We start from the raw sequence: 14,866 nt of genomic DNA, 5'->3' as shown, positions 1-14,866 counted from the left end.
AATTGATAAGAATATGAGGTAAGATTCCTTGAAAGTTATCCAATAAGTAATATAAACCAAAAATGAACTTTAAAATTGTATATTGAACATACTGTAACTGAATCAAAATAGGAGTTATTTAAATGTATTTTATAATAATAACAACTCTTAAGTACTTTTAAAAGTTAAATTAAGTTCATATATTAATAAAAATTGTGCAATATTGGTCATCATTTTTGGCTCTGGAGAAGGTACAGAAACAGGAACTTTGTTTATCCCTATTTTATAAACTACACAACATACACAGAAGGTGTAGTTTGAATATGCATACTTGTTTTAGATGAAGGGTCAGCAAACTTTTTCTGTAAAGAGCCAGATAGTAAATATTTTCTACCTTGAAGACCATGGGTCTGCTATTCAACTATTCAACACGGCTGTTGTAACACAGAAGCAGCGATAGACCATGCATAAACAGGTAGAAATAGCTGTGTTCCAATAAAACTTTATTTACAAAAACTGAGTATGGATGATTTTGGCCTGGGGGCTATGGTTTGCACACCTGTTTTAGACATTGTTTTAGTTTTCAAAATTAACTCTTTTTAAAGAAATGGCATCATCAGGAATATTATATAACTCCTATACTTGGCAATTTTCTTGAGCAATAAAATGACTATTAATACTAAGAGTTTTAAAGTTATCAGTTAGTAAATAAGTAGATGAACAATCGCAGAGGGTACCCTTAATTCGAAATTGCTTTGCAAATACAATAAGAGTGTAAGAACTGAAGGGGAGAGCCTGAAACTGATTCTCATCGCATTACATGTGATGTTTTTAAATTGTTCCCAACTAGACCATTCTCTTCTTTTAATTTAATTGCCCTCAGTTTAAAAGCATTCCATTGGAAAGTGGCCATTGAAGACTAATTTTTTAAACAAAATTTAGTTTGAGTCAAAATCATGTTCCAGTCAGTTAAAGTATAAAAATACAATATTAACTCCCATAAATGTCACATTGAATGTATCATTTGGACTTAGCTTATGAGCAAAGTATAAGAAGCCTGGCCCTTAATATTAGAATTTTAAAGGGGATTTATCTTTCATGATGGAATAGACTTCTTAAAATTAAGTTCTGTCAAGCTCCAGCCATCTCATTATATTCATTAAATTACACAGCTTGAGGCTTCTTTTGGCAATTTGGCTCACCCTTTAAATGAAAGCAGGGTCTCTTTTCCTCAGACCAACCATCAGTCTAATAATTTCAATGGCGCCATATGAAGCATTAATTATCAACTATAATCTCTGCGGTGAAACTTATAAATACTTTTAAAATTCAGCCTAAGGAGAAGAGGACCTAAAGATAGGACCATAGATAAAACAGCTTTTTATTTATATATTTATTATTATTATTTTTTGAGACAGAGTCTCACTGTGTCACCCTTGGTAGAATGCTGTGGCATCACAGCTCACAGCAACCTCAAATTTCTGGGCTAAAGCGATTCTCTTGCCTCAGCCTACCAGTAGCTGGGACTGTGCCTATCACAATGCTGGGCTATTTTGTTGTTGTTGTTGTTGTGATCATCATTGTTTTGCAGGCCTGGGCAGGTTCGAACCCACCAGCTCTGGTGTATGTGTCCGGCGCCCTAACCACTGAGCTACAGGCACTGAACCTATTTTTATTTTTTAAGACACAGTCTCACTCTTGCCCTGGGTAGAGTGCTGTGGTACCATAGCTCACAGCAACCTCAAACTCTTGGGCTCAAGTGATTTTCCTGCCTCAGCCTCAAGAGTGGCTGGGACTATAGGCACCTGCCACAAAGCCTGGCTAGATTTTTCTATTTTTAGTAAAAACCTTGTTCAGGCTGGTCTCAACTCCTGAGCTCAAGCATAATACCCACCTCAGCCTCCCAGAGCAGAATAGGCTTTTAAAAACTATTACTTGGGGGCAGCACCTGTGGTTCAGTGGGTGGGACGCCGGCCCCATGTACTGAGGATGGTGGGTTCAAACCCGGCCCCAGCGTAACTGCAACAACAACAACAAAAAAATAGCTGGGCATTGTGGCAGGTGCCTGTAGTCCCAGCTATTCGGGAGGCTGAGGCAAGGGAATTGCCTAAGCCCATGAGTTGGAGGTTGCTGTGAGCTGTGTGAAGCCACGGCACTCTACTGAAGGCAATAAAATGAAACTCTGTCTCTACAAAAAAAAAAAACAACTAGTACTTGGGGCCAGGGGTAATCCCTAGTACTCATGCCTGTAATCCTAGTACTCTGGGAGCCTGAGGTGGGTAGATCACCTGATGACTGCAACCTGAAACTCTTGGGCTCGAGGAATCCTCCTGTCTCAGTCTCGCGAGTAGTTGGGACTATGGTGTCACCATGTCCAGCTGATTTGCCTATTTTATGTAGAGATGTGGTCTCGCTCTTGCTCAGGCTGGTCTTGAACTCTTGATCTCAAGCAATCCTTCTTCTATAACCTCTCAGAGTGTTAGAATTATAGGTGTGAGCCACCAACCCCAGCCAATACTTGGGTATTTTCTAAGAAACCCAGTAAGCTGAGCAGTGTTGATATTGATTGTTCCCAGGTATTCCTAGGTTCCTAGGCTAATGTGTACACAAAGTTCTTGGTGCTCCCTACATTGCTGTTTTCCTTGGTTTAGTAGGTGTGTTCAAAGAATATTAATGACTGCACATTACAAATCCCATGTTTATCCAAATTGTGTTAAGTTCATTTTTATGAAAATGTAGCCTCTCTTGCAGTTTAAAGGCAAAATAAAATGTATGGAATCATTATGTATTTGTTAAGGTATTAAAAATCTGTCAGCTATTCAAGAGGCCGAAGCAGAACTTGAGTCTAGGAGTTCAAGACCAGCCTGAGCAACATAGCGAGACCCTATCTCTAAGAAAAATTTTAAGACTGGGTGCAGTGGCTCACACCTATAATCCTAGCACTCTGGGAGGCCTAGGTGGGTGGATTGCTTGAGCTCAGGAGTTAGAGACCAACTTGAGTAAGATCAAGACCCCATCTCTATTAAAATTTAGAAAAAAAACTAATCAGATATTATGGTGGGTGCCTACAGTTGCAGCTACTTGGGAGGCTGAGGCAAGAGGATCACTTGAGCTATGGTGACGCCATGGCACTCTATCCAGAGTGACAGAATGAGACTCTGTCTGGAAAAAAAAAAAGTTTTAAAAATTTAAAAGATTGGCCAGTCATGCTGGTATGTGCCATTAGTCCTAGCTACGGACAGGCTGAGGTGGGAGGATTGCCTGAGCCCAGGAGTTCAAGGTTATAGTGAGCTATGATCATGCCAGTGCACTCCTGCCTAGATGACAGAGTAGGACCCAGTTTCTAAAAATTATAATAATACGGTAAACCAAATGACTGATGCTGGTGTAGGAGCTGTGAGTATGCATGCATTACTTATTATATCATGTAAAAACAGAGGTTTGATTTTATTTTTCTGGCAAACTTTCTGACATTGTGTAATGAACTTGAAACCAGTTTGTACAATTTTATCTAGTAATCCCTAACGAAAGACACATGCCCCTCAAAACAAGACAATTTTGTCATGAAGGCTAAATCCTTCATTATCACAAATAGTTTACTTACATTTATTATTTCCTATGAATCTGGAATTGTGCTAAAGGTAAGGGATAAATTAGATCATGTACAACAACTCTACTGTTACTCCTGTTTCATAATTAAGGAAATTGAGGCCCAAGAGTAGAGAGGAAACTGAGGCACAGTGAGGTTAAATAACCTGCCCAGGTTCACATAGCTAGTAGGAGGTAAGCTGAGATTTAAATTTAAGCTTTCTGACTCAAGTAGCCAAGAGCTAACCTTTAAGCTGTACTGCCCACATATGGTGCTAGTGGTAAAAATCCAATTAAAAAATTTTAAAAGAGGGAGGAAATAATTCAGTGAGACTATCCAAACAAACTGTGGCATGTTAACAAGATAGACTGTTCTATGGTTATTTAAAATGCTGAGTTGTGTAGATTCTGTGGATACACGTGTGTATTTGAAATTATGCTAGGCAAAAAAAAACAGAACACAAAATTGTTTACACCCACCAGCTGTAAACTGGAAAATACGAGCTTCCTCCTGGAGCAGGTAGCGGAGTATAAAGGATAAGCAGGAAGGCTCTGGAGTTAGAGATTGTCTAGGTTCAAATGCCAGCTTTGTCACTAACTAGCTGTTTTACTTGGCCAAAGTAACTTGCTTGCCTTCTGTGACTTCATTTCCTCACCTCTGCATTGGAGCTAGTGACAAACAGGTGTGGTTGTGTGGGTTAGATGTGCTAATACATCGTAAAGTACGTGGAACAGCACCTGTAGCATTCAGATGTTTGTGGCTATTCTTCCTATCAATGTAATTTAGAAGTAAAACTGAGTGATAGAAATTATTTAGAACTGAGTATGCATTGGGTTCTTTTCACCATGAAGTTTAAAATTTACAGTTTAAAGTGGTATGAGTGTGTGTGTGTGTGTGTGTGTCTGTGAGAGAGAGAGGGAGAGATTAGCCTACTTCCCCAAGAGAAATGAAAGGTGAGAGATTAGGATGTTGAACGCCTAGGTGGTACAAGTCTCCTTTCAAGGACACTTGAAAGGGTTTAGCGCTTTTGCCACCGTGCCTGGATAAATTCTGTCTAGAGTTCAGCTTTGGACTATGTGGATCCCTTTGATTGCTCTGGCAGTGCAGGTGCCAGAGCCACACTGGCCTCTACCCAGCCTCTGTTCCCGCACTTTGGTCTTGAATAGTTACAGTTTATACCTTCTGCTCAGTAGAGGACTTCCAAAGGCTATGTGATTTCCTTCTCAACTTCCAGTAGGATAAAGAGCCATATAGTGTTGATCTTACGCTATAGCCATGTCACCAGCATGGGAGCTGATTATGTTGTAACTTTCCTTCTGAACTGCAGCTGCTCCAAGTACAGCAAGAGAGCTGAGCTTAACCTCACAACTTAAGAAGCTACAAGAGACCATTAAGCAGAGAACAAAGTTAGAAATTGGGGACATTATCCGAATCAGAGGCTACATCCGCACATACAGAGGACAGCGAGAAATTCATGCCACCGCTTATTGTAAGCATGAGAAATTTCAACCACATTGGTTATTATTCTGGATGTATGTTCAATAAATAAGAGTTTACTAAATAAGAGCTAAAAGCCAGACTTACAGAAAGTTCAAATATGAAAATTTAACTCTTTTTAATGTGGGAAATAATATTGTGTAATATGCTCTCTTTAGAAAAGCAGCATTTCGGGTGCTGCTGTGGCTCAGTGGGTAGGGCGCTGGCCCCATATACCGAGGGTGGAGGGTTTGAATCTGGCCCCTGCCAAACTGCAACAAAAAAATAGCCAGGTGTTGTAGCGAGCACCTATAGTCCCAGCTACTTGGGAGGCTGAGGCAAGAGAATCATCTAAGCCCAGGAGTTGGAGGTTGCTGTGAGCTGTGATGCTATGGCACTCTACTGAGGGTGATAAAGTGAGACTCTGTCTCAAAAAGAAAGAAAGAAAATGAATCCTTTATCATATATAGTTGGCAAGTTTATCTGGACAACATAGTAGAGTTTCCAAAGTACTTTGAAGTTCTAAGTGTCAATTCATTAGAGCACAATATTGATATTCTTCACAATGTTGGGAACACCACTGAGTCTGTTAAAAAGAAAATAGCTAATCAGAAATATGATTTCTAGTTGGAAATCTCAAGGACAACTCTTCTCCACCAGAGGAACAAGTGAGTATATACACCAATGTGCCTTCCTGGTCCCGGCCTCCTCCCTGGCCAACCCAGTGGCACTTAGGGCTTTGCCTTCCCTCTCACAGAATGACTGGGAACCACTTAGCGACCCCTGGGCACCTGCGAGGAAGGAGGCCCACCCAGTGCCTCACTGACTGTTGTCCTGGCAGCAGTTTGGACATGGGGAGGAACGATCTCACTGTCATTTCTGTGGCATCTTTTTTCTGGTGCTTGTTAGATAAAGTGGATGATCCAGTGTGGAACATTCAAATTGCAAGGATGCTTGAGCTGCCCATTATCTACAGGAAAGTTTACGACCAGCCTTTCCGCAGCCCGGCCCTGGAGAAGGAAAAGGCTCTAAGGTAAGCTGTGCCTCATCACTGCTGAGAACGCAGCTGATCAGTGGGAGACCAGATGGTGGGGTCAGCCTGGGTTCAAATCACGAACGGTTCAAATCACCCCCAGACTCCATGGGGCTCTGGGCTCATCCTCTAACCCTCTGTATGCTTCTGTTTCCTTATCTGTAAAGACAATAGTACGGATGTTTAGGGTTATTGTAAGGAAAATAGATGTGCAATTGGAGTCACTGAAGGAGTAGAGGTGGGAGCAGAGAAAAATCACTCTGAAGAAATAATAGCTGACATTTCTCCAAGTTTGATAAAAACTATAAACTCATAGATCTAGGAAACTCAGCAAATCCCAAGAGACCTGACAAAAGCTGCACCAAGGTGCATCATAATCAAAATGTTATACTATAGCACATCATAACCAAAAGCCTATAAGAAAACCTACAACAGGGGCAGCGCCTGTGGCTCAAGGAGGAGGGTGCCGGTCCCATATGCTGGAGGTGGCGGGTTCAAACCCAGCCCCGGCCAAAAACCACAAAAGAAAACCTACAACAAGCCATTCTCAACCAGGGATGATGTTATTCCTTTATTGTCTGGGGAGGTAGTAGGGAAGAATTAGCATATGTGTGTATTTATAATTATATGCTAATATATGCATAAAGAACTCAGGAGACGCAGACAACCAATAACGGCAGCTCCCTCAGGGGTGGGGACTAAGAGGTAGGATGGGAAGAAGATAAAAAGGCTTTTCACTGTGTACCCTTCAATGTTTTTTAACATCTGACTATATTACATATTCAAAAAATTAAAGTACAAACTACAGACCTACAGAAAATCAAAATCAAAATCTCTATTTTCCTATCTCCCATGTCAGTACCATTCCCCAGAGGTTACCCTAGTTCCTAACCTGATGTGTACCCTTTTATTTTTATTTATTTATTTATTTATTTATTTATTTATTTAGAGACAGTCTCACTGTGTCGCCTTGAGTAGAGTGAGTGCTGTGGTCTCATAGCTCACAGCAACCTCAAACTCTTGGGCTCAAGTGATCCTCCTCCCTTCAGCCTCCCAAGTAGCTGGACTACAGTCATGCACTACAACCAGCTAGTTTTTCCGTTTTAGTAGTGATGGGGTCTCGCTCTGAGACCGGTCTCGCTCAGGCCGATGTCGAACTCCTGAGCTCAGGTGATCTACCACCTTGGCCTCCCAGAGTGCTAGGATTACAAATGTGAGCCACAAAGCCAGGCATTGACGAGTACCCTTTTAGACTTGTTTCTTCTTTGCTTACACAAGCATGAATTTTCACCCATGTATTTTGTAGGTTGTCATTTGCTTTTATACAAAAATGGAACCATACTTTACAAGCTTACCTTTTTTAATCTGTTATGAATAGCTCTGTTGGTTCCTGCAGTTTCACCTCCTAATCTCAAACAGCTGCCTGATGTTCACCGTACAGATTATTCTTTTTCTCAAATATAGTGTTGCATTTTCTAGGTAACTTCCTGTTTTCTGCATACCAAAAAGGAATAAAGATGATGGTTTTCTGCAGGGCTTTTTAAAAAAAACTTTCTCCCCACAGCAATCCAGGTGCCCCGGACCTCACTGCTCTCACATGTTTGCTGAGTGAAAAAGCCAAAGAATTCCTCGTGGAGAACAGAGTACAGACCTTTTACCAGCAGGAGCTGGAGATGGTGGAGTCTTTGCTGTCCCTTGCCAGGCAGCCTGTGGTTCACAGCACCTGCTCCAACCATGCAGCATGCCCACGTGAGATTCCAGTCCCTGCCCCAAGTCTGCAGCTGCAGGGCGTGGGTGAACGTGACTGTGGTGTTCAGACTAACAGGGTGGACCAGGGAACAGAGGTGATGATTCTATCACATGTTGTTTCTATTCTAGAAAGGTCACTGACCACTAAGCACTTGAAATGAAGCTGAACCTGCCCTTTCCCCTCCTTACATAATCTTATTACACTTGGTCTTTGAGTAGAAAATAACAATAGTCTTCAGTTGGTGGTACTTTGTTGTTAATACTGAGATGTGCATTTCATCTCAGCAGAAGCCAAGTGCGGGAGGAAGTAGATGACAGGAGATATTTATCCATCCAAGATGATTTATTGATCAGCAAGATCTTTAACTTGCACCATGGTTTTTTAACGACTTGCCTCTTTTTTAGAATAAGGTTAACCTATTGTATTTTCGGAGTTTAAATAAAGACCAAGTTGTGTTCAGTCTGTTGTATAAGTAAAATTTCAAGAACACTTAAGTAATTTTTTATTCTTCTTGGAAAGAGTTGCCTCAGAGTTGCCTTTTCACTCGGATAGTTGAACTTGTTTTGTTGTTTGGTGGTGTTTCTTTATTGTGTGGAATTAAGAATTGTTTGACCTATGTAAACATGAGATCTAGCCAAAAAATAAAAAAAGGAATTATTCAAGACTTTGGTTTTAGGCTTTCCCTTTCATTATAGTTTTTAGGTTTGTTGGTGTTGTAACATGACTCATTTATTTATTTTTACGTCTTTTCTTTTTTTTATTTCAGTTAATGTGAGTGTACAAACAACTAGGTTACAATATTTGCATATGGTAGGTGGAGTCCCTCTTGTAGCTGTGTCCTGCACCCAAAAGGTGTGCCAAAACCTTACATTGTGTCCACTAAGTGAGAGCACACCAATCCCTCCCCTCTCCCCTCTTCATTCCCTCTCCCCCCAACTTGAATTAAATTGAGTTTTTCTCTTACGTGGTGTGTATTAGGTGGTCTACTGGCTTCATATTAGTGTTGAGTACATTGGATATTTGCTTTTCCATTCTTGTGATACTTTATATTTCTTTTCTTTATTCCCCCAGGGAGTGATCTCACTTAAGTATCACCTTCTTGCCCTCCCTGGCTATGTGCTCTGATCACCACTTGGTCTCTTTCTCTTTTACCTGTTTTCATATTGATGAAATCACTGGCATTTATTTGTTTGTCTGTTCCTCTACCAGAATTTAAGCTCTGTATCTCTCCTTGTTCTCTACCCAGGGCCTAGAACAGGGCTACTAGTGTAAAGCAGGGTATTGGTAATTATTTGTTAATTAAAGAAACAAGTGCTTTTTAAAAAAATTTTAAATGGTCCCAGAAAGTAATTACAGGCAGTCCCCAAGTTACAAACATCTGACTGACATACAACTCGCACTTGTGAACAGAGGCTATTACAGGTAATAGGTAAATGTACCTGTTCCAACTTGCATACAGATTCAACAAGAACAAACCTATAGAACCAATGTCATTCATAACCAAGGACTGCCTGTAGTTAAAAGTAAGATTCCTTCCCATTCTTCTACTTCCTTTTCCCAGAGACAAGCTCCATTACTAGTCTCTTACTAGTATCCTGGATATAGTCTGTGCAAATGCAAACTCTAAGTAGGTGAAGCCCCTGCTTTTTTACACAGATGTAGCGTGCTGTAGTTTACTCTCAGACCAGCTTTCATAGATGAGCATGCCTTCCAGATCCTTTGAGCCATACATACAGATTTGCCACTACAGACCTTTGTTACACATGCCATAGTGTATTTAACCAGCCCCTCCAATCCTGGGACTGTTGAGATGTTTTCTAGTCTCTGGCCATTACCAGCAGGGCTGCTGCGAATGCCCCTGCCAGGTAACATGAGTTGAACGTGATTCTGTTGGAACAGAAACTGGCTCACCCTCCTGACCTTCCAGGCATGGCCACTGTGTCTCAGTTTTGTTTGTGCACCTAATTATCTCTTCTGGGCAACAGGCTGATGTGCCCAGTGACCCATGATTTCACATGGGGAGATGAGGGCTATCGTTTCAGAAAACACCAAGGTGGAAAGGGTCACGACTGGCGGCTTTATTCTTTGCCAAGGTTGAGTCTAAACAGTTGCAGCTCTCCAGCTGTCTGCTGACAGCAAGATTGACCTTCCCACTTAATCATTTAGAGAAAGCTCAAAGCCAAATTGACCTCTCAGGACTTCTGATGACTGTGTCAGCATGTTTGGAAGGAAATTTAAAGCTTAGTGAAGACCACATTCTTCACATGAAGCCAGCTTCTCTGTGATAGCTATAATTAAATAGAGAGAGAGACTTAAGGACTCTTTGAGGACTAAATGACTCCTCCATTCAAAATGACCCATGGGGAATTTTTGGTGTGCAATCTTGTGAAAATGCTTAGAGCAGAAACTTGTGTCTGCCCAGCTCTGTGTGTTTAAAAAGAAATGAACAAGAGAATTGCCTACGCCCAGGAGTTGGAGGTTGCTGTGAGCTGTGACACCAAGGCACTCTCTACAAGGGCGATAAAGTGAGACTCTGTCTCAAAAAAGTAAAGTATTCTGTATGTAAAAGACCTGTTCATGATATAATTCTGAGTTATAGAATTACATAACTGTAAAAGAACTGCAAATTTATTTCTTATGCAGAATAATAAAAAAAAGAGAGGTCTAGAATGAAATAAAAGTTAACATAACACAGTTTAAAAATAAAATAAAATGAATATAGCACTATATTTGCAGTCTTTGGAAACTTTTTTCCATCAATTATGAATTAGTCCCTCACATTGCTGTGGTTGGGGAGATCAGTATCATTAAACTGAATTCAGTTTAATAGAAGCCTAGAAGACCAAAGATGCTTTACAATTACAGTGAAACCCTAGATTCTTTGGTGCTTTCTGTTGTCATATAGATGAAAGCTTAACAAAAAAATCATTGTGATGCTGTTTATAGTTTAGAAGCAGGGAGAGAGAAGGTTTGAATGTTTCCTCCTTTTTTTTTTTTTCTTTCTTCATAGTGGCCCTTCTTAGCAAATCCAGAAACATGATAAGCAGGCCTTGCAAAACCATTGTTTCTGTGACAGCTGGATGAATGTTGAGTTTGTTTGGGAGTGAAGACTATATATATTTCAGGATCCACCCAGTTCCTGACCTGAGCAGAGGAGAGACTTGGGAAGGCTCAGCGTGTTCAGCTGGTCACTGTTTTTGTCTGTGAGCAATTTCGGTTTCCTAAATCTGATCAGTCTGTCATTGCTCTTTTGAAAAAGACAAGAAAGACATAGATCCCCGTCCAGGCAAAACTGCTGGCTAGAAGAGATGATTTGGAGGCTTTACCCGTGAGACTGTGGTCTTTATAACTGGGCCAGGGAAATATGTCCCACGGTCAGCTGAGACAAATGTTTTTGGAAAGGAAACTTCACATATTGTTTATATTTACAGGGAGCCATTTCTGTGGCATCCTCCTGGTTCCCAGCTGAACTTGTGTTTCTAATCTCCCAGGCCTAGCATTCTCTGCTGCTTGATCATACTGAAGTCTGGGAGGAGGAACAGGCTCTGTAAGCTCTGGGGACAACCATCATTTTTAATAACAGGAATAATCATGTAACAATCATTTTTACTTAGTTTCCAGTACATTTCTATCTTGCTAACAGGTGTAATAAACTTGACCCTTAGGATACTGATGTTAAATTGACTAAGGAAGATAGATCTTAGAATTATAACGATGAAGTGGTTATAAAGGTTTGTGAAGGAGTCTATCTATATCAGGTTGATTGAGTGTCCCCTAAGTAAGAACATTCATGTATGAAATTAAAAACAGCTTTGCCCTAAGCCCCCATGAATGATGATATATGCGGCTGAAGCTTGCTAGGTGAGGTGTTGATTCTAAACACACCCGGATAGCTTTTCTGCCTATGGGAGTTGTTGGATATTTCTCAGTCCTACTCTCTCTTCAGAGAATGGATCCTGTCATAACCCAGAATGTTTGTCAGTTTTTTGGCCCTACTGTTCTAATGACCAGGTTATCCAGCTTGTTCTTTTAAGTGAACCATTAGACTATTAATTTAATGAAGAGCATTAGGCTGTCATCTTTAGCCCAGAAGAGACATGCTTATGGAATGTCACCAGGATCTATTAGATTAACAACATCCCTATTTGGAAGGCCTCTTCTAGAAAGATACAGTTTCTTTAGGGATGGAACTATAAACATTTGAGACCATTTGGAGGTTCTTTCCTCTCCCTGTCACCTTGAGGAAATGTCATCTGCAAATCTCAACCGCACTTTCGTTTTTAGTAGCATCTCTGGCTGTTGCCCCAGATAGCCTTTGTAGATGTGTTTCATCAGACTTGGGACTTCGCCTTCAAACACTTTTTGGGAAGCTTGGCCACATTCCTTGGGAGCTCTGATCTTTTTACCGTTGATAAATTTCTGTCATATTAAAAATGAATTTGTACCTTGAAGGACAGTTGTTCGCTCTTCTTTGTTTTGAGAATGAATAAAAATCCCCAATGGACTAATATGAAGGACACAGCCTCTCCAGTGGGACATTTGTTTCCATTCATCTCACAGATATTCTGTTGGTCACCTGACATATGCCGGGGACCAAGTGGCTGAGGTGAAATACAAAGTCCCTAATTCAAGAAGCATACTATCTAGTTAACCAAGGTGGGACCTCGGCGAGAGCCTCGGTCTCTTCGGAAGAAGAAATAGGGTGAACTGGTAGCCTTTCTAGGCAAACTTAGAGAAGGAAGAAATATTGAAAGTGGAGATGGAGAGCTGACAGCAGCAGAGGTCGCTTCCAGGGGAGTTCTTGTCTCTCTCAAGGGCCACTCTCCTCTACCTTCAGTCTGGTGGACACCTCCTCCCCCCTACAGGTCTCTGCACAACCGCTTGCCTCCACAGCCCCTCCATTTAAATTGAAAAGACTATTAATACTTACTATATGCCGGCATCCCCGCATTATTCTAATGTGTGGAAAAATCCCTGAAGTCCCTAGGAAGAGATTGTATATAGCCACAGTTTTAATGGAGAAAGAGACTAATATGTATGAAATAGTTTTGTTCTGTATAAAAAATAAGTCAAAAATTGTCCAACAAAAAGAGTAGCTTTTTTATTCTCCACTCCGTATTTTTTTTGGGGGGGATTATTGTTGGGGATTCACTGAGGGTACAAGAAACCAGGTTACACTAATAGTATTTGTTAGGTAAAGTCCCTTTTAGAATTGTGTCTTGCCCCCAAAACGTGTGTGTGTCCCACTAAAGTACGGACAGCAGAGGAGCGTGACCCTGCCAGAGCACACTTCCCCACCCTCCTAAATACCTTCCTGCTAGGCCGGTACATTTACTCAGCAGATAAAAGGCCTGTTGGGCAAATTCATGAGCCAGTTGGTCTAGGCCCTAGGAAGTCTCAGATGCTATAAAATTAAACTTATTTCTTTTCTTCTTTTTCTTTCCTTTTTTACACAGGTGACTGTTCAGAAGGACACCACTTCCAAGGCAATTCATAGTATATTTAAGAATGCTATACAGCTGCTGCAGGAAAGAGGACTTGTTTTCCAGAAAGATGGTGGTTTTAATCACCTGTACTATGTAAGAGACCTGCAACTTAATTTTTTTCCTAATTTTTTCCCTTCCTTTACAAATATATTTGTTACTTACAGGCTGGCTGCGGTGGTCACATCTGTAATCCTAGCACTTTGGGAGGCCAAGGCAAGAGGATTGCTTGAGGCCAGGAGTTTGAGACAAACACATTTATTACTTAAAAAAAACCACTTACTGTGTTTAAAATTAATTAATTAAAGAAGTACATAAAGTCAGAAGTGAAAGTTGGCCCTCATATTTCCTCAAGGTACCTCTGTTAACAATACAGTTGACCCTGGAGTGACATGGGTTTGAACTGGGCTGGTCCTCTTAGGCATAGACTCTTTTTTTCAGCCCAAGGTGGATGAAAAATACAGTATTTGAGCATGTGAAACCTGCGTATAAGGAGGGTTGACTTTTCACATACTTGGGTTCTGTGGCTATCTGGGAGACTTGTGTATGCACAGATTTTGGTACGCACTGGTGGTCCTGGGACCAGCTCCCATGTTTATGGAGAGACAACTGTATATCTTCCTAGACATTTGTCTGCACATTTACAAATGCACATATATAAATATTTGCTCCTGTGGCTTTTTTGTTTGATGAAAAATGTGACCATCTTCTAAGTCAGAATATCTCAACCTCAGCACTGTTTGGGCCACGTGTGTGACTGTTCTGGGCACTGTCCAGTGCACTATGGGATATTCAGCAGCATCCCTGGCCTTCACCTGCTAGATGCCAGGAGCTCCCCAGTCATGACAAGCAAAAATGTCTGCAGACATTGCCAGTTGTCCTGGGGACGGTTGAGAACTGCTTCTCTAAGTAATGCTTAGTAATGTTTTTGGCACCAAAATGGCACAGCATGGGCACCTTTCTACATTGGCACTTAGAAATCTACCTCGTTCTTTTGAACATTTTCATGTCATGTCATTCCATAGCATGGGTAACTTGCTGTGAGTTATTTAGCCATTCCTTTGTGATGTCCACTTAGTGTATTTCCAACTTCTGCTGTCCCAGGTAGTGATGCTAGGACCATTTTTATACAACTGTCTTTGTGAACTTATGTCAGTATTTCTGTAAGATTGACTTTTTTTTTTTTAATTACTTTGTCACCCTTGGTAGAGTGCCATTGCATCATAGCTCACAGCAATCTCTAACTCCCAGGCTCAAGTGATTCTTTTGCCCCAACCTCCCTAGTAGCTGGGACTACAGGAGCCCACCACAACGCCCGGCTGTTTGTTTAGCAGCCCAGGCTGGGTTCGAACCCACGAGCCCCGGAGCATGTGACCAGCCCCCTAACCTCTGTAAGATTGACTCTTAAGACTGGGCACAGTGGCTCACGCCTATAATCTTAGCACTTTGGGAGGCTGAGGCAAAAGGAGGAGCACTTGAAGCCAGGAGTTTAAGACCATTGCTACAAAAAAACCCAGAATAATTAGTTGGGTATGGCAACACACACCTCTAGTCCC

The 14,866-nt window shown here is 41.1% G+C and overlaps 1 protein-coding gene across 4 annotated transcripts in view; it reads left to right on the top strand.

Moving 5' to 3' along the window:
- STN1 (STN1 subunit of CST complex) overlaps nucleotides 1-14,866 on the top strand; it is a 102,656-nt gene that overhangs the window by 79,132 nt on the left and 8,658 nt on the right. For all 4 annotated transcript variants that reach the window (XM_053583158.1, XM_053583156.1, XM_053583155.1 and 1 more), the window contains exons 5-8: nucleotides 4,896-5,057; nucleotides 5,954-6,077; nucleotides 7,642-7,921; nucleotides 13,284-13,406. In XM_053583158.1, coding sequence (XP_053439133.1) covers nucleotides 4,896-5,057; nucleotides 5,954-6,077; nucleotides 7,642-7,921; nucleotides 13,284-13,406 — 689 coding nt within the window. The remainder of the gene's footprint in view (nucleotides 1-4,895; nucleotides 5,058-5,953; nucleotides 6,078-7,641; nucleotides 7,922-13,283; nucleotides 13,407-14,866) is intronic.

The sequence above is a fragment of the Nycticebus coucang genome, chromosome 3 (genome assembly GCF_027406575.1).
Source record: "Nycticebus coucang isolate mNycCou1 chromosome 3, mNycCou1.pri, whole genome shotgun sequence".
Taxonomy (NCBI): domain Eukaryota; kingdom Metazoa; phylum Chordata; class Mammalia; order Primates; family Lorisidae; genus Nycticebus; species Nycticebus coucang.
Note: the sequence above shows the minus strand (reverse complement) of the source record. Positions and strands in the feature narration are given on the sequence as shown.